The sequence below is a fragment of the Bufo gargarizans genome, chromosome 10, assembly GCF_014858855.1.
Source record: "Bufo gargarizans isolate SCDJY-AF-19 chromosome 10, ASM1485885v1, whole genome shotgun sequence".
Taxonomy (NCBI): domain Eukaryota; kingdom Metazoa; phylum Chordata; class Amphibia; order Anura; family Bufonidae; genus Bufo; species Bufo gargarizans.
The window spans coordinates 68,693,226-68,721,036 of NC_058089.1; the positions used below are offsets into that span (position 1 = coordinate 68,693,226).

General features: G+C 44.4%; 1 protein-coding gene across 2 annotated transcripts in view; it reads right to left on the reverse strand.

The window, feature by feature from the left end:
* Nucleotides 1-454: 454 nt before the first annotated feature.
* Nucleotides 455-27,811, reverse strand: part of VRK3 (VRK serine/threonine kinase 3) — a 254,135-nt gene continuing 226,778 nt past the window's right edge. For both annotated transcript variants that reach the window (XM_044269695.1, XM_044269694.1), the window contains exons 14-15: nucleotides 23,024-23,165; nucleotides 455-1,481 (exon numbers count right to left, since the gene is read on the reverse strand). In XM_044269695.1, coding sequence (XP_044125630.1) covers nucleotides 1,469-1,481; nucleotides 23,024-23,165 — 155 coding nt within the window. In that variant the 3' untranslated portion in view covers nucleotides 455-1,468. The remainder of the gene's footprint in view (nucleotides 1,482-23,023; nucleotides 23,166-27,811) is intronic.

Genomic DNA, 27,811 nt, shown 5'->3' on the forward strand with positions numbered 1-27,811 from the left:
TCCCATGGAACTGCTTCTGGTGTCTCAGCTGAGCTCCGTTTTCACGGCTGCAGTGGTGACACGACGTTGATAACTGCAGTTAATAGCTGATCTCAGCCTGCACTGAAGGGACCAGTGACTGGCTGCAGATGTCATGTGCTGTCGACATGACATAACAGCTGCAGCTGGGAAAGCAATTCCTTGCCAAAAGAACCAGAGTGGCTTTGTAGGATCTGTCAGGTAAGTTACTGGATCCGGCAGAGTTCAGCAACAACGCCTCCGTTACTGATAATACAACCATTTGCATCCATTAGGGACGGATCAGTTTTCTATTGTGGCAGAGAAAACTGATCTGTCCCCATTGACTTGCATTGGGGGTCATGCCAAATCCATCTTGCTCTGCATCCCAGGACAGAAAGCAAACTACAACATGTTGTAGTTTGCTGTACGGTATGGGAACGCAACGGAACGGAATGCATTTTGGAGCGTTCTGTTCAGTTTTGTTACCTTTAACAATGAATGGGGAGAAAACTGAAGTATTGAGCCCCTATGACGGATCTCAATTCCGTAAAACTAAAATGCTAGTCTGAAAGTAGCCCAAGGATTAATCTATTCTTTACTATACATCATTCCCCTGAGTTGTTCAGTTTCCTCTTGAAACCAGGCAACCCCTGGTAAGACTGTTGGTCTAATTTTACACTTTCTTACTTTTAAACAGTTAGTAAATCTGTCCCATTGAATCAACAGGTAAAATCAAGGAAAATTAGCCTCAGTCATTTTCTGGCAACTGCTATTAACCTGTACAAATGAAAAGGGTTACTGGATAATGATGGCCTATTCCCAGGATAGGTCATCATTATCACATCGGCAGGGGCCAGAGCCCCAGCACCCCCACCGCCCCTGGCACAGTGGAGCTCTAGTGAGTGCAGCTGGCTCCCAGCAGCTCACCAAGCACAGTGCCGTACATAGACTAGCAGCTGTGCTTGGTATTGCAGCTAAAGAACACTCATATAAACTTTAAAAGTGAATATAAAATAAGTAAAACGTGGAATCGGTAGCATGGCTGAATTACTCACGTCATGACCTCACCTGTTTCTGCAGCAATAGAGATAATGGGGGAGATTTAGCAAACTGGTATTAAGTAGAACTGGCTTAGTTGCAGATTGCAACCAATCAGATTCCACCTTTTATTTTCCAAAGGAGCTGTGAAAAATGAAAGGTGGAATCTGATTAGTTGCTATGGACAACTAAGCCAGTTCTACTTGACACCAGTTTGATAAATCTCTCAGAATATATCTAAATGACTGGGTCATGAGTAACAGTCAGACATTAATAGGGCTGGGAATCTAATAAGAATCTAAAATCTATAATCATTAAAATGTTGGTTACAAAATAAGGTTGTAAAACTCGATAAAAAGATTAGGTCTGATTATTTTCAGAGAAACAAAAGCTCAAGTAGTAAAAGCACTTCACTTTTTGGACATCGCCTTCAAACTCCTGATCTGCAAAAGTAAAAAAGGTAGCTATGATTAAGAGAAACATGCCAAGAAATAGCCAAATAAATTTTGGCTATACTTTTCAAAATACATAAAAGCTCGTAAAAAGTGAATCTCCACGTGTTATTATCATAATGTACTGATTCATCTCATAATACATTTGAATTTAGTCCTCCATCAAGGCAGTAAATAGGGATGAGTGAATTGACTTCGGATGAAACATTCAAAGTCGATTTTTGTTTCAATACTGTATGAGCCGAAGATATTGCTTTGGAACCTCGGATCCGAACCCAAGTTCGGGCAATGTTCTTTTACAGTACAAATTACTTTAGAAAGTTATTATGAGAAGTCTGGCAAGACTTCGCAAAGCAATAACTTCGGCTCATCGGAGCCAATACATTCCTGCTCCGTACAGTATTAGAACAAAGTTTTATGCGAATCGACTTCAGATGTTTTATCCCAAGTTGATTCGGTCATCCCTAGTAGCAAACTCTTTTGAAACAAACGGAAACTAAAGATACATGCATGCATATAATGTAAGAACTAAATCCACATATAAAAATAGGCAAAGGGGAGGGTACAAAGGGTATCATGATAAAACATATTTTAACAATTAAATAACAACAATTCCAAGGAAGTAAAAGTCTCTGCTGACAGTACAGTGGGGAAAATAAGTAATGTATTTTTTGCTTTATAAGACGCACTTTTTTCCCCCAAAAGAGGGGAATGGCAGTGTGTCTTCTAAAACGATGGTTGACCTTTTTTTTTTTTTTACAGGCATTACACTGATACACTGATATATCATCGGCTGCTATGCTGCACAGCGTGGCCGTCGATACATCAGTTACAGTGCGGGGAGGGAGGAGGGGCTAGAGGCAACTCAGAGCGGGGCCCGGTGCAGTCACTGTATTACACTGGGCCCTGCGCACAGAAATCTCTTTGTATGTAAAGTCTTTCTTTAATCCTGAATCAATCGCTCTCCTATTGATAAACTAGCCTAATCGCCTGCATCACTACTCACTATGAATGTAGCGTGCAGTCCCTCCGGCGCAAGATTTCATCCTGCTCCTGCTTCATTAATGAAGTGGGAGGAGCATGACTGACTGAGCGACGTCAGTCACATGCCGACCGGACCGCATGCTGCATTCATAGTGAGTACTGATGCAGGCGATTAGGCTAGTTTATCAAAAGGAGAGCAATTGATTCAGGATTAAAGAAAGACTTTACATACAAAAAATAGTACTGTAATGCTATGAAACATAGGGCCATGAGGGGGACCTTCATAAGATGCTATATGTGTGTCATCCACAGATCCCCCATAACAGTGCGTCATCCACAGATCCCCCATAACAGTGCGTCAGCCACAGATCCCCATAACAGTGCGTCATCCACAGATCCCCCATAACAGTGCGTCATCCACAGATCCCCCATAACAGTGCGTCATCCACAGATCCCCCATAACAGTGCGTCATCCACAGATCCCCCATAACAGTGCGTCATCCACAGATCCCCCATAACAGTGCATCATCCACAGATCCCCCATAACAGTGCATCATCCACAGATCCCCCATAACAGTGCATCATCCACAGATCCCCCATAACAGTGCGTCATCCACAGATCCCCCATAACAGTGTCATCCCCAGACCATTAGTTCAAAATCCACCAAAAGCGCACCTTTTGGTTCAAAATATTTTTCTTCTTATTTTCCTCCTCAAAAACCTAGGTGCGTCTTATAATCAGGTGAATCTTATAAAGCGAAAAATACGGTATTTGATAGCGACTAACAAATTTTCAAGCTTTCTGGCCTACAAAGAATGGAGAGGTCTGTAATTTTTATCGTAGGTACACTTCAATTGTGAGAGACAGAATAAAACAAAATAATCCAGAAAATCACATTGTATGATTTTTTAATAATTAAAGGCTATGTATACCTTTGGGGCAATTTTTTTTAAATTATAGCATTATATTTATTTTGAGCTAAAAATAATTTTTTCAATTGGTCTTTATTAACAATATGGAATCATTTTTTCTGTACAGAGCTGACATGCTCTACTAGCTACCTGTCGATTTTTTTGTGGGAGAAAGTGAAAGTACCAGTTAGAAAAACTGTTGACCCCTTGTGACTTTACAACTCAATATGTTTAATAAAGGCCAATTGAAAATATGATTTTTAGCCAAAAATAAGTCAAATGCAATCGTAAAACAATTACTCCAAAAGTGTACATAGCCATTAATTTGCATTTTATTGCATGAAATAAGTACTTGATACAATAGAAAAATTGAACTTAATATTTGGTAAAGAAACCTTTGTTTGCCATTACAGAGATCAGACATTTCCTGTTGTTCTTGACCAAGTTTGCACAAACTGCAGCAGAGATTTTGGCCCACTCCTCCATACAGATCTTCTCCAGATCTTTCAGTTTGAGGGTCTGTCGCTAGGATACATTGATGGGGTTCAGGTCTGGAGACTGGCTAGGCCACTCAACGACCTTGAAATGCTTCTAAGTTGCTTCTGGCTGTGTGTTTCAGGTCAATGGCATGCTGGAAGATCCAGCCATGACCCATCTTCAATGCTATTTCTGAGGGAAGGAAGGAGGTTGTTGGCCAAAATCTCGCGATACATGGCCTCATCCATCCTCCCTTCAATACTGTGCAGTCGTCCTGTCCCCTTTTAAAAAAAGAACCTCCAAAGTATCATATTTCCACTCCCATGCTTCACGTTTGGGACGGTGTTCTTGTGTCTCCTCCTTCCTCCAAACACGGCAAATAGAGTTGATACAAACAAGTTCTATTTTGGTCTCATCTGACCACATGACCTTCCTCCCATGCCTCCTCTGATCATCCAGATGGTCATTGGCGCTCTTCAAACAGGCCTGGACATGTGCTGGCATGAGCACGGCGACCTTGCGTTCCCTGCAGGATTTTAATCCATGAAGGCGTAGTGTGTTACTAACAGTAATCTTTGAGACTGTATCCTATCTTATTAGAGATGGCCAGTTCGAACACATGCGATCTGCCATCTTAGCTGACAAGTCTTGTGCGCGAGCCGGTCTGAAATGAAATGCGGTCTCCGGGAGCAGGCCGTTCCGAGAACCCAGTTTGGATTGAGGATATGGTTTTTTAAGTTAATTGAGAGAATTATTAATGACCTACTGTGGGGAAGAAAGCGGTTGAGGCTTAAATTGGAATTTCTTTATAAGCCAATTGAACAGGGAGGGCTGAACCTTCATTATTGTAAGAATTATTTTATAGCCTCACAACTTTGGCTCTATAACCACTGGCAGGAAAGCCCACTATGTAGGAATTTGGCGAGTAAATCTACATATGATATGTTTACACTACTAGAGTCTGGGCCACTATCTAGTGTTCAACAGGTTTATAGATAAGTTAGAAAGTTATTTAGTAAGACATGGAGCACTATTCGAGATTGGATGGGAATAAAAGGATCTCTTCAATGTATGCCTCTTTGGAATAATTATTATCTACAGGAGTTGGATGAGTTAGCTGAAGATAAATATTGGCAGAAAACCAATATTCTGTATGTTGCACAAGTGGTGAGTAATGGAGATATACTATCTTTTATGGAGTTGACACAAAGGGAGCACATAAATAATTTATCTTGATTTAGATATTTACAGTTACGTACATTTTTTAGTGTAAAGGGGAGATTTCTGTTACAAATAGATATGGTTACACCTTTGAATGATTTCATGGAAAAGTTGGGACAGAAGTTAAAAATTTCTCACCTTTATAAATCATTTCTTGGAACACTATTTAATAGCATATGTTCCCCTGGACAAAAGGCTTGGGAATCTGTTTTACAGATCCAGCCAGATGATTGGGGGAACAAAATGACTAACTTAAAGCTAGTATCACATAATTTTAATCATTTTTTGGTTCAATTTAATATTATACACAGATTATATGTCACACCAGCATGGCCCAAAAGATGTGGATTGAGAACTATGGCTAATTGCCCACGGTGTGATTCACTTGGGACTGATTTCTTACACTTGTTTTGGTTGTGTACATAATTAACAGAATATTGGGAGGTACTAGCTAATACGATTACTCAAAAACAGAAAATAGTGATTCTACATACGGTGGAATGCTGGATCCTGGGAGATCGGTCCCAAATTATTTGTGACAAGTATAGAAGATTCCTTCTGATTAAAATACTCTTTTTGGCAAGACTTTTAATCATGCAAAGATGGTTCTCACCAAATAATCCTAGTGTATATACGTAGTTAATTTGGTCACTAACATTAGGAAATATGAGAGAATCTTACAGTGCTGCCCATAACTATTCATACCCCTGGCAAATGTTGTGTTAAAGTTACTTTTATTTAACCAGCAAGTAATTTTTTGACGGAAAATGACATAGGTGTCTCCCAAAAGATAATAAGATGATGTACAAGAGGCATTATTGTGGAAAAAAACTAAAAAACTTTTCTCAGCTTTTATTTACATTTGAGCAAAAAATACAAGATGTTTTGAACTGTGGAAAATCTCAGAAGATGTGGTCGGAAGCCAAAAGTGACACCCGTGCTGGCTAGGAGGATAGTTAGAGAGGTGAAAAAGAATTCAAGAATCACTCATCTGGACAAAGAAGAAGACTTCTGGTCTTCTGTATTATGGTCAGATGAAACAAAAATGGAATTGTTTGGTCACAATGAGGTTTCCTTCATTTGGCGAAAAAAAAGAGAAGCCTTCAACCCAAACACCACCATCCCCACTGTCAAACATGGTGGTGGGAACCTAATGCTTTGGGGGTCTTTTTCAGCCAATGAACCAGGCAACCTATTCATAGTAAACAGCACCATGAAATAAAGAGCAATACATGAGGATTCTCAACGACAACATCAAGCAGTCTGCAGAGAAACTTGGCCTTAGGCACCAGTGGACATTTCAGCATGACAATGACCCAAAACACAGAGTTAAAGTGGTGAAGAAATGGTTAGCAGACAACATTAGCGTTTTGGAGTCCAGACTTGAATCCAATTGAGAATCTGGAGAGGGAGCTAAAGATCAGGGTGATGGCAAGAAGACCCTCCAACCTGAAAGATTTGGAGCTCATTGCTAAAGAAGAATGGGCAAAAATAGCTGTGGAGACCTGCAAAAAGCTGGTCTGCAATTATAGGAAGCGTTTGATTGCTGTAGTAGCCAAGCTTTTCTATTGATAATTAAGAAGGGTATGAATAATTTTGGACTGGACACTTTTTGCTCAAATGTAAATAAAAGCTGAGAAATGTTTATGTTTTCCATAATAATGCCTCTTGTACATCGTCTTATCTTTTGGGAGACACCTATGTCATTTCCCGTCAAAAAATTACTTGCTGGTTGAATAAAAGAACTTTAAGTAAAAATTTGCCAGGGGTATGAATAATTATGGCCAGCACTGTATATAAACAAAGAAACATTGAGGAGAAATGGTATAAGGATATGGAATAAGGATGTGGGGGATTTGGAAATCTTAATTTTTCCTGCCACCATCCCATCGTTATCCTTTCTCCATCTTCGGGACGGATGGGATGGAAGACACATCGCAAGGAAGGGAGTGAGTGGGGGGTGGGAGTATAGAGGTTAAAATTAGTAATTTAATAATGGCGAACAGTGATGGCCAGCTCACATTGTTCGCCCGCGTACATATGCGGGCTGCCATCTTTTTTCACAAGTCCGGCGAGGCACAGGAAAGCCCTTACCTGTGCCGCGGGCCGGTCTAAAAACAAATGCGGTCACCGGGAGCAGGCAGTTCCAAGAGTAATATTGTAATAATTCTCTCCCAGAGTGCGTCAATTAGTAAGTGTCCCCTATGGTGATGATGCTCCCTGAGAGTGCCGCCATTAATAGTAGTGCCCTCCATATTGCCTTCTTAATAATAATTTCCACACAGTACCCCAGTAGTAATAAGGATCCGCTATAATGGCCACAGTAGTAACAATGTCCCATACAGTGCCCGCATCACCTAAAATTCCCCCTACAGGGTTACGGTTACAGTTGTTGCCCCCAGTAGTTATATGCCCCAGTATATAGTGTCCAAGTAGTTTAAAGTGTGCCACAAGTAGTAATAATTTGCCCCAGTGGTTATGTTGCCCCTGTAGTTAAAATATGATAACAATGGTTATGCTCCCAAGTAATTATATGCCCCTAGTAGTGCCACCAGTAGTTATGCCCTCAGTAGCTGATATGTGCCCCCAGTAGTTATGTATACCCAGTAGTTAAAAAATACCCTCAGTAGTTAATATGTGCCGCCCTCCCCGTAGTTATAATATCCACCCAGTAATGTATTCCAGCATTATAATGTGCCCCCAGTAGTTTTTATGTGTACAAAGTAGGCACAATATGTCCTCAGTAGCTACAGTCAGGTCCATAAATATTGGGACATCGACACAATTCTAACATTTTTGGCTCTATACACCACCACAGTGGATTTGAAATTAAATGAACAAGATGTGCTTTAACTGCAGACTGCCTGCTTTAATTTGAGGGTATTTACATCCAAATCAGGTGAACGGTGTAGGAATTACAACAGTTTGCAGATGTGCCTCCCACTTGCTAAGGGACCAAAAGTAATGAGACAATTGGCTTCTCAGCTGTTACATTGCCAGATGTGTTTTACTCCCTCATTATCCCAATTACAATGAGCAGAAAAAAAGGTCCAGAGTTCATTTTAAGTGTGCTATTTACATTTGAAATCTGTTGCTGTCAACTCTCAAGCTGAGATCCAAAGAGCTGTCACTATCAGTGAAGCAAGCCATCATTAGGCTGAAAAAACAAAACAAACCCATCAGAGAGATGGCAAAAACATTAGGCGTGGCCAAAACAACAGTTTGGAACATTCTTAAAAAGAAGGAATGCATCGGTGCGCTTAGCAACACCAAAAGACCCGGAAGACTACGGAAAACAACTGTGGTGGATGACCGAAGAATTCTTTCCCTGGTGAAGAAAACACCCTTCACAACAGTTGGCCATATCAAGAACACTTTCCACGAGGTAGATGTACGTGTGTCAAAGTCAACAGTCAAGAGAAGACTTCACCAGAGTGAATACAGAGGGTTCACCACAAGATGTAAACCATTGGTGAGCCTCAAAAACAGGAAGGCCAGATTAAAGTTTGTCAAACGACATCTAAAAAAGCCTTCACAGTTCTGGAACAACATCCTATGGACAGATGAGACCAAGATCAACTTGAACCAGAGTGATGGGAAGAGAAGGGTATGGAGAGGGAAAGGAACTGCTCATGAACCTAAGCATACCACCTCATCAGGGAAGCATGGTGGTGGTAGTGTCATGGCGTGGGCATGTATGGCTGCCAATGAAACTGGTTATCTTGTATTTATTGATGATGTGACTGCTGACAAAAGCAGCAGGATGAATTCTGAAGTGTTTCGGGCAATATTTTCTGTTCACATTCAGCCAAATGCTTCAAAACTAGGGATGAGCGAACACGAACTGTATAGTTCGGGTTCGTACCGAATTTTGGGGTGTCCGTGACACGGACCCGGACATTTTCGCAAAAGTCCGGGTTTGGGTTCGGTGTTCGTCGCTTTCTTGGCGCTTTTTGAAAGGCTGCAAAGCAGCCAATCAACAAGCGTCATACTACTTGCCCCAAGAGGCCGTCACAGCCATGCCTACTATTGGCATGGCTGTGATTGGCCAGAGCACCATGTGACCCAGCCTCTATTTAAGCTGGAGTCACATAGCGCCGCCCGTCACTCTGCTCTGATTAGCGTAGGGAGAGGTTGCAGCTGCGACAGTAGGGCGAGATTAGGCTGATTAACTCCTCCAAAAGACTCCATCCAGTGATCGATCTGCAGCTGTGGATCATTGAGCTGCTGATACTCAATTGCTCACTGTTTTTAGGCTGCCCAGACCGTTTGTCAGTCACTTTTTTCTGGGGTGATCGGCGGCCATTTTGTGTCTTGTGGTGCGCCAGCACAAGCTGCGACCAAGTGCATTTAACCCTCAATGGTGTGGTTGTTTTTTGGCTAAAGCCTACATCAGGGTGAAGCTGTCACACCAAGTGCATTTAACCAGCAATAGTCTGTTTATTTTTTGGCCATATACTACATCAGGGGCAAGCTGCGCCTGTCACCAAGTGCATTTAACCCTCAGTAGTGTGGTTGGTCAAGCTGTCACACCAAGTGCATTTAACCCTCAGTAGTGTGGTTATTTTTTGGCCATATCCCAGTCTAATTCTGTCAGTAAACGTATACCTGTCACCCAGCGCCTAAATACTAGGCCTTAAGTTTATATCCCGCTAAATCTGTCGTTACTGCTGTACTGTTGTGGCTGGGCAAGTTATTTAGTGTCCGTCAAAGCACAGTTTTTGTTCTGGGTTGAAATACAATTCCCAATTTAGCAATTTCCTAATTTAGTGGTTTCTGCTGTATCAGAGCTATTTGAAATCTATCCCTAAAAGGGTATATAATATTCAAGGTGCACATAGGGTCATTCAGAATAACTTCACACACACGCTACTGTGCATTTCCAAGTCTAATTCCGTCAGTAAATCTATACCTGTCACCCAGCGCCTAAATACTAGGCCTCAAATTTATATTCAGCTGAATTTGAATACAATACATTGGGCCAAATAATATTTTTGTTGTTGTGGTGAACGATAACAATGAGGAAAACATCTAGTAAGGGACGCGGACGTGGTCGTGTTAGTGGACCCTCTGGTGCTGGGAGAGGACGTGTCCGTTCTGCCACATCCACACGTCCTAGTGTACCAACTACCTCAGGTCCCAGTAGCCGCCAGAATTTACAGCGATATATGGTGGGGCCCAATGCCGTTCTAAGGATGGTAAGGCCTGAGCAGGTACAGGCATTAGTCAATTGGGTGGCCGACAGTGGATCCAGCACGTTCACATTATCTCCCACCCAGTCTTCTGCAGAAAGCGCACAGATGGTGCCTGAAAACCAACCCCATCAGTTAGTCACATCACCCCCATGCATATCAGGGAAACTGTCTGAGCCTCAAGTTATGCAGCAGTCTCTTATGCTGTTTGAAGACTCTGCTGGCAGGGTTTCCCAAGGGCATCCACCTAGCCCTTCCCTAGCGGTGGAAGACATAGAATGCACTGACGCACAACCACTTATGTTTCCTGATGATGAGGACATGGGAATACCACCTCAGCAAGTCTCTGATGATGACGAAACACAGGTGCCAACTGCTGCGTCTTTCTGCAGTGTGCAGACTGAACAGGAGGTCAGGGATCAAGACTGGGTGGAAGACGATGCAGGGGACGATGAGGTCCTAGACCCCACATGGAATGAAGGTCGTGCCACTGACTTTCACAGTTCGGAGGAAGAGGCAGTGGTGAGACCGAGCCAACAGCGTAGCAAAAGAGGGAGCAGTGGGCAAAAGCAGAACACCCGCCGCCAAAAGACTCCGCCTGCTACTGACCGCCGCCATCTGGGACCGAGCACCCTAAAGGCAGCTTCAAGGAGTTCCCTGGCATGGCACTTCTTCAAACAATGTGCTGACGACAAGACCAGAGTGGTTTGCACGCTGTGCCATCAGAGCCTGAAGCGAGGCATTAACGTTCTGAACCTTAGCACAACCTGCATAACCAGGCACCTGCATGCAAAGCATGAACTGCAGTGGAGTAAACACCTTAAAAACAAGGAAGTCGCTCAGGCTCCCCCTGCTACCTCTTCTGCTGCTGCTGCCTCGGCCTCTTCTGCTGCTGCCGCCTCAGAGATGTTTGGCGCACGTCCTTCCGCCGCCAAGGATCGCAGGGCAACATTCTTTGCCTCCTGTTGCCACCTCCTCCTTCTCGGCTTCCTCCTCCTCTTCTTCCACCTGCTCATCCAGTCAGCCACACACCTTCACCACCAACTTCAGCACAGCCCGGGGTAAACGTCAGCAGGCCATTCTGAAACTCATATGTTTGGGGGACAGGCCCCACACCGCACAGGAGTTGTGGCGGGGTATAGAACAACAGACCGACGAGTGGTTGCTGCCGGTGAGCCTCAAGCCCGGCCTGGTGGTGTGCGATAATGGGCGAAATCTCGTTGCAGCTCTGGGACTAGCCGGTTTGACGCACATCCCTTGCCTGGCGCATGTGCTGAATTTGGTGGTGCAGAACTTCATTCACAACTACCCCGACATGTCAGAGCTGCTGCATAAAGTGCGGGCCGTCTGTTCGCGCATCCGGCGTTCACATCCTGCCGCTGCTCGCCTGTCTGCGCTACAGCGTAACTTCGGCCTTCCCGCTCACCGCCTCATATGTGACATGCCCACCAGGTGGAACTCCACCTTGCACATGCTGGACAGACTGCAGCAGCAGGCCATAGTGGAGTTTCAGCTGCAGCACGCACGGGTCAGTCGCACTGCGGAACAGCACCACTTCAACACCAATGACTGGGCCTCCATGCGAGACCTGTGTGCCCTGTTGCGCTGTTTCGAGTACTCCACCAACATAGCCAGTGGCGATGACGCCGTTATCAGCGTTACAATACCACTTTTATGTCTCCTTGAGAAAACACTTAGGGCGATGATGGAAGAGGAGGTGGCCCAGGAGGAGAAGGAGGAGGAAGAAGAGGGGTCATTTTTAGCACTTTCAGGCCAGTCTCTTCGAAGTGACTCAGAGGGAGGTTTTTTGCAACAGCAGAGGCCAGGTACAAATGTGGCCAGCCAGGGCCCACTACTGGAGGACGAGGATGATGCATGGTCACAGCGTGGTGGCACCCAACGCAGCTCGGGCCCATCACTGGTGCGTGGCTGGGGGGAAAGGCAGGACGATGACGATACGCCTCCCACAGAGGACAGCTTGTCCTTACCCCTGGGCAGCCTGGCACACATGAGCGACTACATGCTGCAGTGCCTGCGCAACGACAGCAGAGTTGCCCACATTTTAACGTGTGCGGACTACTGGGTTGCCACCCTGCTGGATCCACGCTACAAAGACAATGTGCCCACCTTACTTCCTGCACTGGAGCGTGATAGGAAGATGCGCGAGTACAAGCGCACGTTGGTAGACGCGCTACTTAGAGCATTCCCAAATGTCACAGGGGAACAAGTGGAAGCCCAAGGCCAAGGCAGAGGAGGAGCAAGAGGTCACCAAGGCAGCTGTGTCACGGCCAGCTCCTCTGAGGGCAGGGTTAGCATGGCAGAGATGTGGAAAAGTTTTGTCAACACGCCACAGCTAACTGCACCACCACCTGATACGCAACGTGTTAGCAGGAGGCAACATTTCACTAACATGGTGGAACAGTACGTGTGCACACCCCTCCACGTACTGACTGATGGTTTGGCCCCATTCAACTTCTGGGTCTCTAAATTGTCAACGTGGCCAGAGCTAGCCTTTTATGCCTTGGAGGTGCTGGCCTGCCCGGCGGCCAGCGTTTTGTCTGAACATGTATTCAGCACGGAAAGGGGCGTCATTACAGACAAACGCAGCCGCCTGTCTTCAGCCAATGTGGACAAGCTGACGTTCATAAAAATGAACCAGGCATGGATCCCACAGGACCTGTCCGTCCCTTGTCCAGATTAGACATTAACTACCTCCCCTTAATCATATATTATTGTACTCCAGGGCACTTCCTCATTCAATCCTATTTTTATTTTCATTTTACCATTATATTGCGAGGCTACCCAAAGTTGAATGAACCTCTCCTCTGTCTGGGTGCCGGGGCCTAAATATATGCCAATGGACTGTTCCAATGTTGGGTGACGTGAAGCCTGATTCTCTGCTATGACATGCAGACTAATTCTCTGCTGACATAAAGCCAGATCCTCTGTTACGGGACCTCTCTCCTCTGCCTGGGTGCTGGGCCTAAATATCTGACAATGGACTGTTGCATTGGTGGCTGACGTGAAGCCTGATTCTCTGCTATGATATGAAGACTGATTCTCTGCTGACATGAAGCCAGATTGTCTGTTACGGGACCTCTCTCCTCTGCCTAGGTGCTGGGCCTAAATATCTGACAATGGACTGTTGCAGTGGTGGGTGACGTGAAGCCTGATTCTCTGCTATGATATGAAGACTGATTCTCTGCTGACATGAAGCCAGATTCTCTGTTACGGGACCTCTCTCCTCTGCCTGGGTGCTGGGCCTAAATTTATGAAAATGGACTGTTGCATTGGTGGCTGACGTGAAGCCTGATTCTCTGCTATGATATGAAGACTGATTCTCTGCTGACATGAAGCCAGATTGTCTGTTACGGGACCTCTCTCCTCTGCCTGGGTGCTGGGCCTAAATTTATGAAAATGGACCGTTGCAGTGGTGGGTGACGTGAAGCCTGATTCTCTGCTATGATATGAAGACTGATTCTCTGCTATGATATGAAGACTGATTCTCTGCTGACATGAAGCCAGATTGTCTGTTATGGGACCTCTCTCCTCTGCCTGGGTGCTGGGCCTAAATATCTGACAATGGACTGTTGCATTGGTGGCTGACGTGAAGCCTGATTCTCTGCTATGATATGAAGACTGATTCTCTGCTGACATGAAGCCAGATTGTCTGTTACGGGACCTCTCTCCTCTGCTTGGGTGCCAGGGCCTAAATATCTGAGAATGGACTGTTCCAGTGGTGGGTGACGTGAAGCCAGATTCTCTGCTATGGGACCTCTCTCCAATTGATTTTGGTTAATTTTTATTTTAATTAATTTCCCTATCCACATTTGTTTGCAGGGGATTTACCTACATGTTGCTGCCTTTTGCAGCCCTCTAGCCCTTTCCTGGGCTGTTTTACAGCCTTTTTAGTGCCGAAAAGTTCGGGTCCCCATTGACTTCAATGGGGTTCGGGTTCGGGACGAAGTTCGGATCGGGTTCGGATCCCGAACCCGAACATTTTCGGGAAGTTCGGCCGAACTTCTCGAACCCGAACATCCAGGTGTCCGCTCAACTCTATTCAAAACTCATTAGACGACGCTTCACAGTACAGATGCAAAGCATACTGCAAAAGCAACCAAAGAGTTTTTTAAGGGAAAGAAGTGGAATGTTATGCAATGGCCAAGTCAATCACCTGACCTGAATCCGATTGAGCATGCATTTACTTGCTGAAGACAGAACTGAAGGGAAAATGCCCCAAGAACAAGCAGGAACTGAAGACAGTTGCAGTAGAGGCCTGGCAGAGCATCACCAGGGAAAAAACCCAGCGTCTGGTGATGTCTACGCGTTCCAGACTTCAGGCTGTAATTGACTGCAAAGGATTTGCAACCAAGTATTAAAAAGTGAAAGTTTGATTTATGATTATTATTCTGTCCCATTACTTTTGGTCCCTTAATAACTTGAAGGCACATATGCAAACTGTTGTAATTCCTACACCGTTCCCCTGATTTGGATGTAAATACCCTCAAATTAAAGCTGACAGTCTGCAGTTTAAAGCACATCTTGTTAGTTTCATTTCAAATCCATTGTGGTGGTGTATAGAGCCAAAAATGTTAAAATTGTGTGGATGTCTCAATATTTATGGCCCTGGCTGTATATGCCCCTAGCAGTGATGATTAAAAAAATTAAAATACATTTTTTTATTCACTCCGGCTCCACTCTGCTGTCCGAGATTCAGGTCACAGGCCATTTCCAAGAAATAAATGAAGGAGGGGTTGTCTCTACCTGGGGGAGAGAGGTGCTCTGCTCTTCTCCCCAAACACTGCTCAGAAATGCAATTACCAAAAAATATTATAACGGGGCAGTGACATGTTAAAACGTAACCTTTAATGATATTGGATAAAATTTCACTAAGAGAAGAGCCTCTTACAAGCATATACTAACAACCAACTGGATCAAACGGTCCACATATACTGTATATGCGCTAGGCCGCACACTAGAAGCCCCAGGATAATGCTCCAGCAGGTGGGTGCTAAGTCTAGCTGGACACCAATGAGATGGATACAGAGACAAAGACCTGATGCAAGTGTGTGATGCTACTTGCCAACGGAGGTGTACAGTAAAGCAGATGTCAGTGTCTCATGTATCCATGCCCTGTCAAGAAAAACACCTTGTAGACAGAGGAAAAGTCTTACCGATGCAGGGTCATTTCTGTTCACCCGGCCACGGTTGTTAGTCCAGATATCTTTGTTAGAGAGGGGACGGGTCCCAGGTTGGACATAGTCGTTGTAGGGGAAGCCTCAGGGGACTAAACTATCCCTATAAGGCCCTACTTGTCCTTCTAGATCTAGACCCTAGTGACCTTCTAACACGGGGTCCTTGCCCCGCAAGGGGTGGCCCCATCTGGAACCTCACCCTAGGCTTGAGTGTCTAAACCACCCTGCACAGGTATGTACCTAGAGGCAAGGCCAGGACACCCAAGCTGGTGAGTTAACTGATGTAAAAAAGAAAAAGAAAAAACGTGATGAACTCACGTGTCCCTACGCGTTTCTTCAGGTGAATAAATCTATAGGTCTGCATCTAAACACAACAGAGCCCCTTGAATCATCAGGGGACACAGGGGCAATGTTTTTAAACACCTTCAACTATTGGAGGGCATATAGTACACCTAAACCAGAAGGGGTAGAGCGGGTACAGACCGAGCGGTTCTACAGTGTCAATGTCCCTGGAGGGCGTATGGCATATATCCGGGACACAGTCATCAGAGGTCAGATCGCCAGATAGTGGTCAGCATTCATCCGCATTATCGCAGAGACCCTTAGAGGAGTATGGGCATTATGCAGGTAAGGGAACTGGGACGGAGACTGGTCCACACATCCAAATTATGTCCTTCCAGCCTACGGCCTGAGTTGACAGATACCAGGCGCAGGCAAGGCGATGATAGCATTGCATTACACTGCCTGTGTACTGGTGACTGCCTGCGCCACTTGACTGCCTCATAGGCTTCAGGCCTAGTGGCTGGATGCCCATGAGGGTAAATGGCAGGGACTGAGCCCGGAACAACGATGAAACATTGATGGGTGTTTTGGGCAGCCATGGCCCCATCAGCTGCCCAAAATGCCCTAATATAATACGCCTTTGGATTATCCTCTCTGCTTTCCTTTTGTCAACTGGTGTCGTCTGTTCCTGCTAACTCACACCTGTTAGGTAGGTGTTTCCAAGTTTGTTGGCCATGGTTCCGATCAAGGATCTCCGCAGTTAACATTTCAGTTTTGCCAATGTCGCTTGCTGGGACGATGTGTATGTGACAGGCAGCAATTTTGACACCACATCTTTCTTGTAGATCTGGGTGTCTTTTAAATTTGGATGGTCTAGAGTGACTCCTAAAGTTTTTTTTATTTTTTATCAGCAATATCAAAACACGACAAAATGGTATTCATGTTTGGAAATTCATCATAACAAGGTCAGTCAGTAGCTATATGTTACACAGCGAGTGTAGATCCATTGTGTCACTGGAACAGATTTGTCTTGGGGCTCCTCCCAAGAGCGTTATCAAAGTGGCTCTCCTGGATTTCACCCTCTAACCCCTATATAGAGATCTGAAGTTTTCTGTAGAGGAACCACCAGGCTGCTACTTCTCGGAATACAATATAAAAAAATAAAGTATCAAAACAGAGAAAAATGCGGGGGTTGAGGGGTAGGGTGGAAGCGCTAAGGGGCTATTGTATATTAAAAGAAAGCCAATTCTAGCCACCAGGGTGTACTAGAGAGAATTAGAGTATAAAAAAAGTGGAGGAGGAGGACTTCAAGAAGGTAGTTTCAGAAGTTTTATTTGACGCTTGACGCGTTTCGGGGATAACATCAATTACCCTTCCTACATGCAGTACACAGCTCTGTTTGCAGCACCTCATTTATTGCTATACCAGTATACTAGTCCATGAAGTCCAGCCATTGTAAATTTACATTAGGTGGTCGGGAAGAGGTTAATCCTTTGATGACATGGCAATTTTACTTTTTGCATTTTCGTTTTTCATTCCCTGTCTTTCCACGGCCATATCTTTTTTTTCAAAACTTTTTATTTCTTTTCACATATAGCGAATATATAAAATAAAATTTCTCCATACACATATGCGTATACTTCACATAATTCACATACAGTGACAAAATACGAAGCATTAGATTGGATAACAAATGATGCCCAGAGAAATATTATTCGCTGTATAATCACAAAAATGCATAAACATACATACACCCTTCCCTCCCTCCCCCCAACCCTCAACTTGTCTGGATGCACCTCCTCCCTTTTATCAATATTATCTCCACTTTAAGTTTTGCAAAATAAGTCTTATACTCCATTCTGTTTAATTATGTAACTTTCAGTTTACCCAGGGTACCTCTAATGTCCTTTTGTAAATACCACTCAGTGTGTTTAAAGTTACTCATGAGCTCTTGCGTTTCCTCCACTGACAAATGCTTTGCAATAAACTTTGACCATTTGTTTAAAAAGGGCGTCGAGCTTTTGTTTTTATTTGTTTCTGCATCTAGTTGATCCATTAACATGAAATATCGCATTAAGCTATAGAACTCCATATTTGTGGGAATTTGTGGGTCCAGCCATCTTTGCAGTAAACATTTTAATGCTACCAGCAATTCCCCATCTATTAGTTTAGGTACTTGAACTGTGTCTGGAAACACATGGAATAGAACAACTTCTGGCTCACATGGCAGCTCAATATGCCAGGTGTCTTTGATCCACGACAACAGCCATTCCCAATACTGTCGTGTCTTGGGGCAAAGCCACATCCCATGGTCCAGGTCTGCTTTTTGGAGGTTACATTTTGGACACTTATTTATCCAGGTCTCATTATTTCTTGTGTTATTTATGTTGAAAGCATATATTGCCCTATGTATTAGTTTCAGCTGGGTTTCCCTCCATTTCTCACATACTACTGCTTTCCTTGTCCTAATCCACCCCATCATTATTCTTTCTCTCCAACCCTGATTTAATAATAGTTTACCCCACCCTCCACCAATTGCTGTAGCCGTTTTATCATTTTCACTGTCCCTAAGTTGCTTATATATGTCTGATAATGACCACTTACTTCCTATTAGTTTGAGTAAAGCATCAAAGCCATTTATTTTACATTCCGAGGCCACTTGTTTTAATCTGGACTTACAGAAGTGCATTATTTGGTAAAATTGTAACTCCTGTCTTCCAAGGAGACTATATTTTTCCTTTAGTTCTGGCAACGTGAGGTACCTTTGCTCTTAATTAATGCAACAGATGCTGTAGAGTTGTTATCCCCTTTTGTTTCCACTGTTGAAATAACTTATTATTGTTTCCTGCTTCGAATTCTGGATGAGACCATAAATACATATATTTGGAAGTTTTAAAGGATAAGCTGTATAGTTTTCTCACTTCTTTCCAAGCAATAATAGTATCCCTCAATATTATTGAGCTTTTAATATCAACTGTTCTTGAAGCTAGGTGTGAGTGCATAAGTGCTCCCAAGTCCCATCCCTGAGCTAGTTCTTTTTCCAGTGATAGAATCGAATAATAGGATGTCTTTGCCAACCAATCCCTACAATGTCGAAAGAGACTGGCTAAATTATATTTTCTAAGATCTGGAAAACGGACTCCTCCCTTTTCTACTGGTAAATATAATTTCCGTAGGGCTATCCTCGCTCTCTTTTTGGACCATATAAATTGTGAAAATGCTTTGTTTAATTCTTGTATATCTCTATGCCTAATAAAGATGGGTAATGTTTGCATTGGATAGAATAATTTGGGGACACTAACCATTTTTATCAGATGACACCTTCCTAGTAACGTCAAGGGCAATGACTGCCATTTCTCTAGTTCTTGTTTAATCTGTTTTATCAACGGTATATAATTAAAGGGATTCTGTCACCTCCCCTAAGCCAAAAAACGATTTTAAAGCAGCCATGAAGCACAGCTTACCTGGATTAGGCTGTGCTCTTTTATCTTGAAATCCGTCCAGCAGTTACTGCAAAAAAACTACTTTGATTGATATGTAAATGTGTCCTGAAGGTGCCCAGAGGGGCGTTTTGTTCATCTTAGAGAGCCCAGTACCGCCCCTCTTACAGTGCCCAGCCCGCCTTCCTTGTACTGTCTAACCGCCGCCCCCAGCCTGCCACAGCCTCTCCTCCCTCTCCTCCCCCTCCCTCACGCCGAACGAAGTCTCGCACAGGCGCAGTACCCACTGAGGGCTGCGCCTGTGCGATCAGCAGGAGACTGAGGGCAGGAGCTTCATCCTCGTCACTGGGCATGCGCTGAGCCCAGTGACGTCCGATGCTCGCTCTTCCCTGCTGACTGAGGGAAGAGCGAGCATCGGACGTCACTGGGCTCGGCGGATCCGTTTGTTCATGGTAATGCAAACGGATCCGTTCTGAACGGAGCCACCGTCTGCATTAATATGAGCGGATCCGTTCAGAACGGATCCGATCGAACGCTAGTGTGAAAGTAGCCTATGCCTCTCTCCAAGGATCCATGAGGTCATGGTCTCGCATCAAACATTCCAACACTATTTCTCTTCCCACCGCCGTCTTCTTCTTTAACCTAACCGGTCTGCGATCTTCCCTACTCTTTAACACCGTGTTCATGTCTCCCCCCACTATAAGATTTTGTTGTTGCAGGGTGGTTAGTCGTGTGCCTATCTCCTCAAAGAACTTCTTACTCTCCCCGTTAGGGCCATATATATTAATTAACCCTATCTCTCCTATAGGTAATTTCATAGTCACAAATTGCCATCTGCCTTCCTCATCTGTCACATGTGTCAATATGTCAGCCTGCAATTTCTTATGCTACAATATTAATGTCCCACCTTTGCGGTCTACTAATTTGGACCCTACTGCTTTCCCTACCCACATCCTCTCCATGCGAAAGAAGTCTTCTGCGCCTAAATGAGTTTCCTGAAGTAGTGCAATATCTGCTCTACATTTTTGCAGGTGTTTCAGAATCATGTTTCTTTTGGCAGGGGAACGAAGTCCCTTCACATTCCATGATATGATTCTCATTATACTATCCCCGCATGAAAAAGATATGGCCTAAGTATTTGGGCATGCATCCAGACAAACAAAAAAACAAACAAACAATCCCTTCCCGCCCCAAACAGTTTCCATGGCAACTTGCCTAGAATTATATTCCCACTAACTCTTATGCTAATACACATTAACATATTTCTCCTCTTTTTCTCTATTGACTTCTCCTTTTTCCAACATGGTCAGTCAATCCCTCATTGTTATATCGAACTTATTTAAACTAAATGTTCTGTTATAACATTCTGAACATAACCTTTTCTTGCACATTTACCGCCTTCAGCGCTCAGGCCATTTCCGTGGTTCACCGTTAATGTCCCTGCGTGACGCAGCTGTCTCTTCTCCGGTCTCCGCAGATGTAGCTGACTTCTCTGATGGTCGATATCTACCTGGAGGCCTTAACGGTAGGTGTTGTAGGCCCAGTTGATCTCTTGCCTCTTCAGCTGAAGTATAAGTAGATGATGAGCCATCCGAGTGAAATATTTTGAGGAGTGCTGGATACAATAGTGCAAATCTAGTATGCCTCTCATAAAGCTCAGAGCAAATGCCCGAGAATTCCCTCCTCTTTTTTTGCACCTCCATGGAGTAGTCCCCAAATATCAGCACTTTCAGGCCGCGGACTTCTAGTGTAGATCCCTGCCTTTTGTATTGTCGCAATATGGCAGTCTTGTCAGTGAAGTCGAGATATTTCACTATGAGTGGTCTCGGTCTTTGCTGTATTTTTGAAGCAGCTTTTAAATTACGATCGGTGCCTGGTCTCAGGTCAGGGCCTATACGGTGTGCTCTTTCCACCTTGCATGCATTTTCAAGACCTAGTGCCCGTGGTATCTCTTGCTCACATATTGTAATCAAATCTTGGGCCGGTATAGTTTCTTTTAATCCCACAATGCGGAGGTTGCTCCTCCGTGAGCGATTTTCCAGATCTTCTACTTTCATTTTAATGGATGCTGTTTCTCTTTCTGCCTTCTCCAGCAGCGTGCGCAGGTCAGAGCAAGACTCCTCCAGAATTTGTATGCGAGTCTCTGCATTATCTAGCCTCGACCCATGTTCCGCTACGGTAGCTTGTAAGGACTGAAGTGTGTGTCCTACTGTGTTAGCAAGTGATTCTTGCAGGTCAGGTAGTATTCTGTTAGCCACTTCTATCCCCAACTTTACATAATCAATGCCTGCTTCCTCTCCTTTGAGATCCACCTCATCTGGTTCTGAGCGGTCTGTCATTATTTCCCGCTGTACAGACATGGGCGCGTCTTCCTCCTCCCCTTCGCTTTCCCGCGCTGCCGTTTTCAAAGTTTTTTTTATACCTTTAGATTTGCTTTTCGCCCCCATATTTAGGATGTAGCGATCCATACACTTTCGCTGTACTAGCGATGTCGATTGTCCCAAACTTTGTCTGGTCTGTAGGGGGGATTTAGCCTCTTGAGGTTTTGACTGCACGGAGCCGAGGTTAGCCGCGTCTCACCATGCTGGCACCGGAACCGGAAGTCGTATCTTTTTTTATTTTTACGTTCACATACTGTAGCTGTATGAGGGCTTGTTTTTTGCTGAACAAGTTGCACTTTCTAATGGCACCATTTAATATTGCATACGATCACTTTTTCTATAATGTTTTTAGGGAGGCGGAGAGACAAAAAACTGCAAACTGGCCATTTAGATTTTTTCTATTACGGTTTTCTTCATATGGGATAAATACCGGTACGTTTATATTTTAATAGTGTTGGCATTTTGGCAGCTGGCAATCTTTATTTTATTATGGGGAAAGGGGGTGATGTGAATTTTTATATATTTTTAAAATACTTTTTTTTTTTTTTTACTATATTAGCGTGTGGAAAATTCAGTATAATACAAAGCAGTGCTGCTACCTGCAGGCCTGCATTGGAATATACCTGCAATAGGTCTAGTGGCTTTTATAAAAGTTCAGGCCTATTACCAGTAAAGAACGCCTACCCCGATCTTTTTATCATGGCATCTGAGGGGCTAAATGTCTACCATCAGCGTCATTGCTGATTACAGACATTAGTCTCAGGTGTCTGCTGTGTGAAAAGGGGTTAAAGGGGTTGTTTCATCTCAGACAAAAGGGTCAAATCACTAGGATATTCCCCCATTGTCTGACAGGTGCGGGTACCAGGGAACAGAGAACCCCGAAAGTGGCGGAGGGCATGTGCATGTGCAGCCACCTCCCATCCATTTTCTATGGGGCCACCGAAAATAGTCGAGTGCTGGCCCGGCTATTTCCGTCGGGCCCATAGAAGTGAATGGGAGCAGTGACCGGTCAGATGCTGTGTGCTCCAATTCACTTATATGGGGAGACAGTTTGGTGGTGGCCACACCGGAGTCCTCCAGCCACCACTTTGCAGGGCTCCTTTCCCGATATAGGTGTGTGTCCTAGAGGTGGGACCCATACCTATAAGACAAATGGGGTATATATCCTAGCGAGATGAGACAACCCCTTTACGGGCCAAAGGGTGCGGGCATGCCCCACGGGCAGCAAGAGGCTGCTCTGGAGGCCGGGTCTGCTGGGTGAAGGAGAGGAAGTCCAGGCCATCGTAATGCAGGAGGCTTTCAGTAGCCTGCTGGAAATGCATGCTAGGGAAAGTAGAATGGTAGTGTAACACTATATTATTGCTGTAAAATAACTCGGGTTCGGAAGTCTGTAAAGCCAAGTGCAGTTATAAACCCTTTAAAAGACAGTGACATTAATTTGGCATTTACCTTCTTTCCAGTTGTATAGGATCATACGGCTTGACATTGAATTTCTGCAGAACAGATGAAAAACTATTTTGAAGCTCATGATAATCTGGCTTTTCATCATAGTTCAGGTTCATAACCTTTTCCAGGAACAGTTTCAGCACATCTACAAGTAAATACATAAATTATTTTAATGTACATTTAATACATCTGTTATATACAGTAAATCATGTAACCAAGGTCCATCTATCTATCTATCCATGAGAATAATAGACTAACTCCTCGGAGCCCCAGTCTGGTGCAGTGGTGAATATATAAAAGGGTGCCACAATGCAATTCTTTGTGACACCTACAACCATCTGGTCACAGCCTATTTGTCTGTGTCTGCTCACATGTATTTTCTATGTCAAAGACAAGTACTGTGGAAGCAGGAACTGGCAACTATTATTGCAGCATACTGTAGCAGTCTCTGGGTGCCCTATAAAGCAGCAGAATGGGGCTTTCTGACCCCTCTGTGGGTCTCCAATAAGTAGTGAATGTGGTGGATGGGTGACCACCATACATAGGTACGGTTATCTTCTTTGTAGTTTATTAGGTATATTTCAGGCGAAGATTGCGCTGCCAGAGCTTGTTGCGCCAGTATCTGTGACTTCTCGATCATGCCAGGTCTAAAAAAAGTAGGCGTGGCATGAGCGAGGAAGAGGATGGACTGGCAGGGCCGTCTCATTTACCATTTTCTACTCCTGATTTAGGTATAGAAAATGGTCTAAATGTAAGACAGCTAGGAAGCTGTCTTACATTTAGAACTGGCAGAGGATCCGCTGAAGTTATGGAGAAGCTGGCACCTCTCCATAACGTCAGCGATCTACTGCCAGTGCAGGGGCTTATTAAGACTGACGTCTAAAAACACCGGTCTTAATAAATGTGCCCCCTAATTCTTTCAAATACTTTACAAAAGAAAGAGCCAGATGCATGCATGGTCTCTTCCTTTCCGATGTGTGAATGGGAAGTAAGGGACCCCCATTTTTCTGACATGTGGGAATCCTGGCAGCAGAACCAGCACCTATGAAGCAATTATTTCATACACTTTTGATAAAGCAGAAATGTCCCAGGCATAAATACCCCTTTAAGTTTAATTGTGGCCCTTTGTTAAGTCTGACAATGTGCTCTCAATAAAGAGACAGTTGTGCATACCTGATAAATAAAACACAGCACACCCAAATCATGTGCATAACAGCCGGTTCAGACCTGAGCGCTGTGTATGCGCGATTCTCTGGCGTCTCACATACGCGGCTCCGGTAGTATGCGAACGCCCATTGTCGCGCGTTCCCGGAAGTCTATGTATGGGAACGCGCGACATGACGCCCCAAAGAAGCTCCTGTACTTCTTGGGGCGTCGGGCATTTTACAGCGCGATCGTACGCGTTGTAAAACGCTCAGGTGAGAACCATTCCCATAGGGAATCATTGGTTCTTGCCTGTTGAGCGTTTTACAGCGCATAGGAACACGCTGTAAAACGCTCAGGTCTGAACCCAGCCTTAGGGTTCCCTTTCTGCTTGTACAGATATAATTAGTAAGTGTGCACATCTGTACCAAGGGGTCAAATAAATTCTATGAATCCATCTAATGTTTATTACCTATTTTCTATCCTTAAAGGGGTTGTCTCATTATAGACAATGGGGGCATATTACTAGGACATGCCCCCATTGTCTTATAGGTGTGGGCCCGCACCTATATAGAAAACAGAGCCCCGAAAGTGAAGGAGGGCGCACGGCGCATGCGCAGCCGCCCTCCATTAATTTTCTATGGGGCCGGCGAAAATAGCTGAGCACTGGCTTGGCTATTTCCGTTGAGCCCATAAAAGTGAATGGGAGCGGGGCTCGGTTCCCGATATAGGTGAGGGTCCCAGTGGTGGGACCCGCACCTATAAGACAATGGGGGCATATCCTAGCGATATGCCCCCATTGTCTATGATGAGACAACCCCTTTAAAGGAAGTGCGTAATTGAAAAATAACCTATTGTTTAAAGGGAATCTGTCATCGATTTTGAGCATATAAAACTGTTAACATAGCAATGTGCAATAAAGTACCTTCATTCCAACATGGGTCTTCTTTCTTTTATTCAAGTTGTCATTTTGATGAAAAAGCGATTTTTCAGATATGCTAATTAAGCCTCAAGGTGCCCAGAGGGGCGTTATTACTCTCCTCAAGTGCCCAGTAACGCCCCCCTGCAGTGCCCAGCCTGCCTTTCTTCCAAGCCCAGCACGCGTCCTAAGAAAAAAATTTACTCCCACATCCTTGCCAAACTTCGCCGCCCCCTCCACTACGTAATGTAATTTATTCACCCCAGCATCCTTACGTCCTCCTCTCTCGGACTCCGAAATCCCGCTGAGTGCCTGCGCTGAGTGCCTGCGCCTGTACGATAGTCCTGCTCCTGAGGGCAACAGCCTGAATAGTGTCAATGGGCATGCCTGAGCCCAGTGACGTAATCAGAGCGCTGTTGCCTCAGGAGCCGGAGTATCGTACAGGTGCAGGCAGTCAGCAATACTATACTGCGGCTGCGTGAGATTTCGGAGGCAAAGAAAGGAGGACGCAAGGATGTATGTGTTGTTATCTTGTTTTAACTTGCATATATTTTTATGACATATTTCCTTAAATTTGTACATATGGTAGTTTTCCAGATCTGGGATATCTCTTCTCAATTCTTCAGGAGAGACTCAAGGCCCACAAAGATGGTTTTACATCTTTGAACCTGATGGACTTATGTATTTTTTTTTAACCGTATTAACTATGTAATTATTTAGCAAAATGATGAGACTAGGTTTGATTTACATCACTCTGAGTTACATCACTGTGGCCAAATTGTTTGTTACACACATGTCTCAGCTAGAGGGGCCAGAAGAAACTGGTTTGTGGTACATTAACACTCTGTCTTAAATTAGTAAAGGAGCAGATTAGGGATCGACCGATATTGATTTTTTAGGGCCGATACCGATAATTTGTGAACTTTCAGGCCGATAGCCGATAATTTATACCGATATTCTGGGAATTTTCATTTTTGAAAAAATAAATAAAAAAATTCCCACAAATCTGCTGAAAATTAATGTTTATTGTTAATGTGTATTTTTTATTTTTTTTTGTAAATCTTTATTTTTCATTTATATTTAATATTTTGGTGTTTTTATTTTAATTTTTGTAACTTTTTTTTTTTTTAACTAACTTTTAGCCCCCTTAGGGACTAGAACCCTTGTCCTATTCACCCTGATAGAGATCTATCAGGGTGAATAGGAGCTCACACTGTCCCTGCTGCTGTGTGCTTTGTGCACACAGCAGCATGGAGCTTACCATGGCAGCCAGGGCTTCAATAGCGTCCTGGCTGCCATGGTAACCGATCGGAGCCCCAGCATTACACTGCTGGGGCTCCGATCGGAGGAGCAGGGGAGAGGGAATCCTGTGGGGGGGCGCACTGCGACTGGGGTGGGGGGGCCCTATGCGCCACCACTTCTTAATACTGGGGGGGAGGGGGGGCGCACTGCGCCACCAATGAAGCTTAATCTCTAATTTATTCATATACAGGAGGCGGGAGCTGGCTGCAGGATCACATAGCCGGCTCCCGACCTCTATGAGCAGTAGCTGCGATCCGCGGCACCTGAGGAGTTAACTACCGCAGATCGCAGCTACTGCTCATAGAGGTCGGGAGCCAGCTATTTGATTCTGCAGCTCCCGCCTCCTGTATATGAATAAATGTGAGATTAAGCTTCATTGGTGGCGCAGTGGCCATAGCTCCTCCCCTCCTCTTGTCCCCTGTCCCTTTATTGGCGGCAGCAGCAGCAGCAGCACAGGGGGAGGAGACACTGCTCCTTCTCCCCTGTGCTGCTAAGGGGAACACGGAGAGCGCTGTCAGCAGCGCGATCTGTGTTCCCCATACACTATCGGAATATCGGCAAAATAAATGCAGATACCGATAGTGTTCAAAATCCTGAATATCGGCCGATAATATCGGTAAATCCGATAATCGGTCGATCCCTAGAGCAGATGGTGACTTCTTCATATATTTGGTTTAGGTGTATGACCACAATTCAAAGTCAGGTAGGTGGATCAACTCTGGTAGTTCTGGAATTCTCAACAGTGGTATGTAATGGGGCCTTTTGTTATCAGTGCTTCTCTCACCATTGGTTACAATAAAGGATTCCAAGATCGTCTGATGCCATGATTATTGTTTAGTGGCTAGGCACAAGTTTTTCTTCTATATATACACCAAGTTGGCAACAGCTTCATAAAAACCAACTAGAAATGCTTCCAGTACCATATTCAGGTTCTTTTTGGCAGGTGTCCTTAACCTGGTGATAGACCCAGTTTATCGATTCCTCCACGAGTAAGTCCTCTATCTCCTCAGTGTCCCTATACGATTTCAAGGCTGACCTTGTGGCGCTTAGGTTGGTTGACTTATGGCGCATCCTGCATCCAGGTGTCAGGGACTATAGTTTCCACTCCAAAGCACACAACAGCTACGCTAGACTTGATCATCTCTTTATATCGTACAATCTCCTGAACTCCGATCCACGCTGCTCTATGGATGCATTCTTGTGGTCAGACAATTTCCCAGTTTATGGTTTATTATGCTCCCATACCAAAACCCCCCCACACACACTTGGAGATAAATGACAACCTGCTAAATGATCTGGTATGTCTGTCTGACATACGTAAAATTTAAGATTACTTACGGTAATCACTTTTCCATGAGCCCATGACACCGCTTCCATTCAGGACAGGAAACCGGAACTTTCGTGGCGAGCACTTAAGGAGGGATACC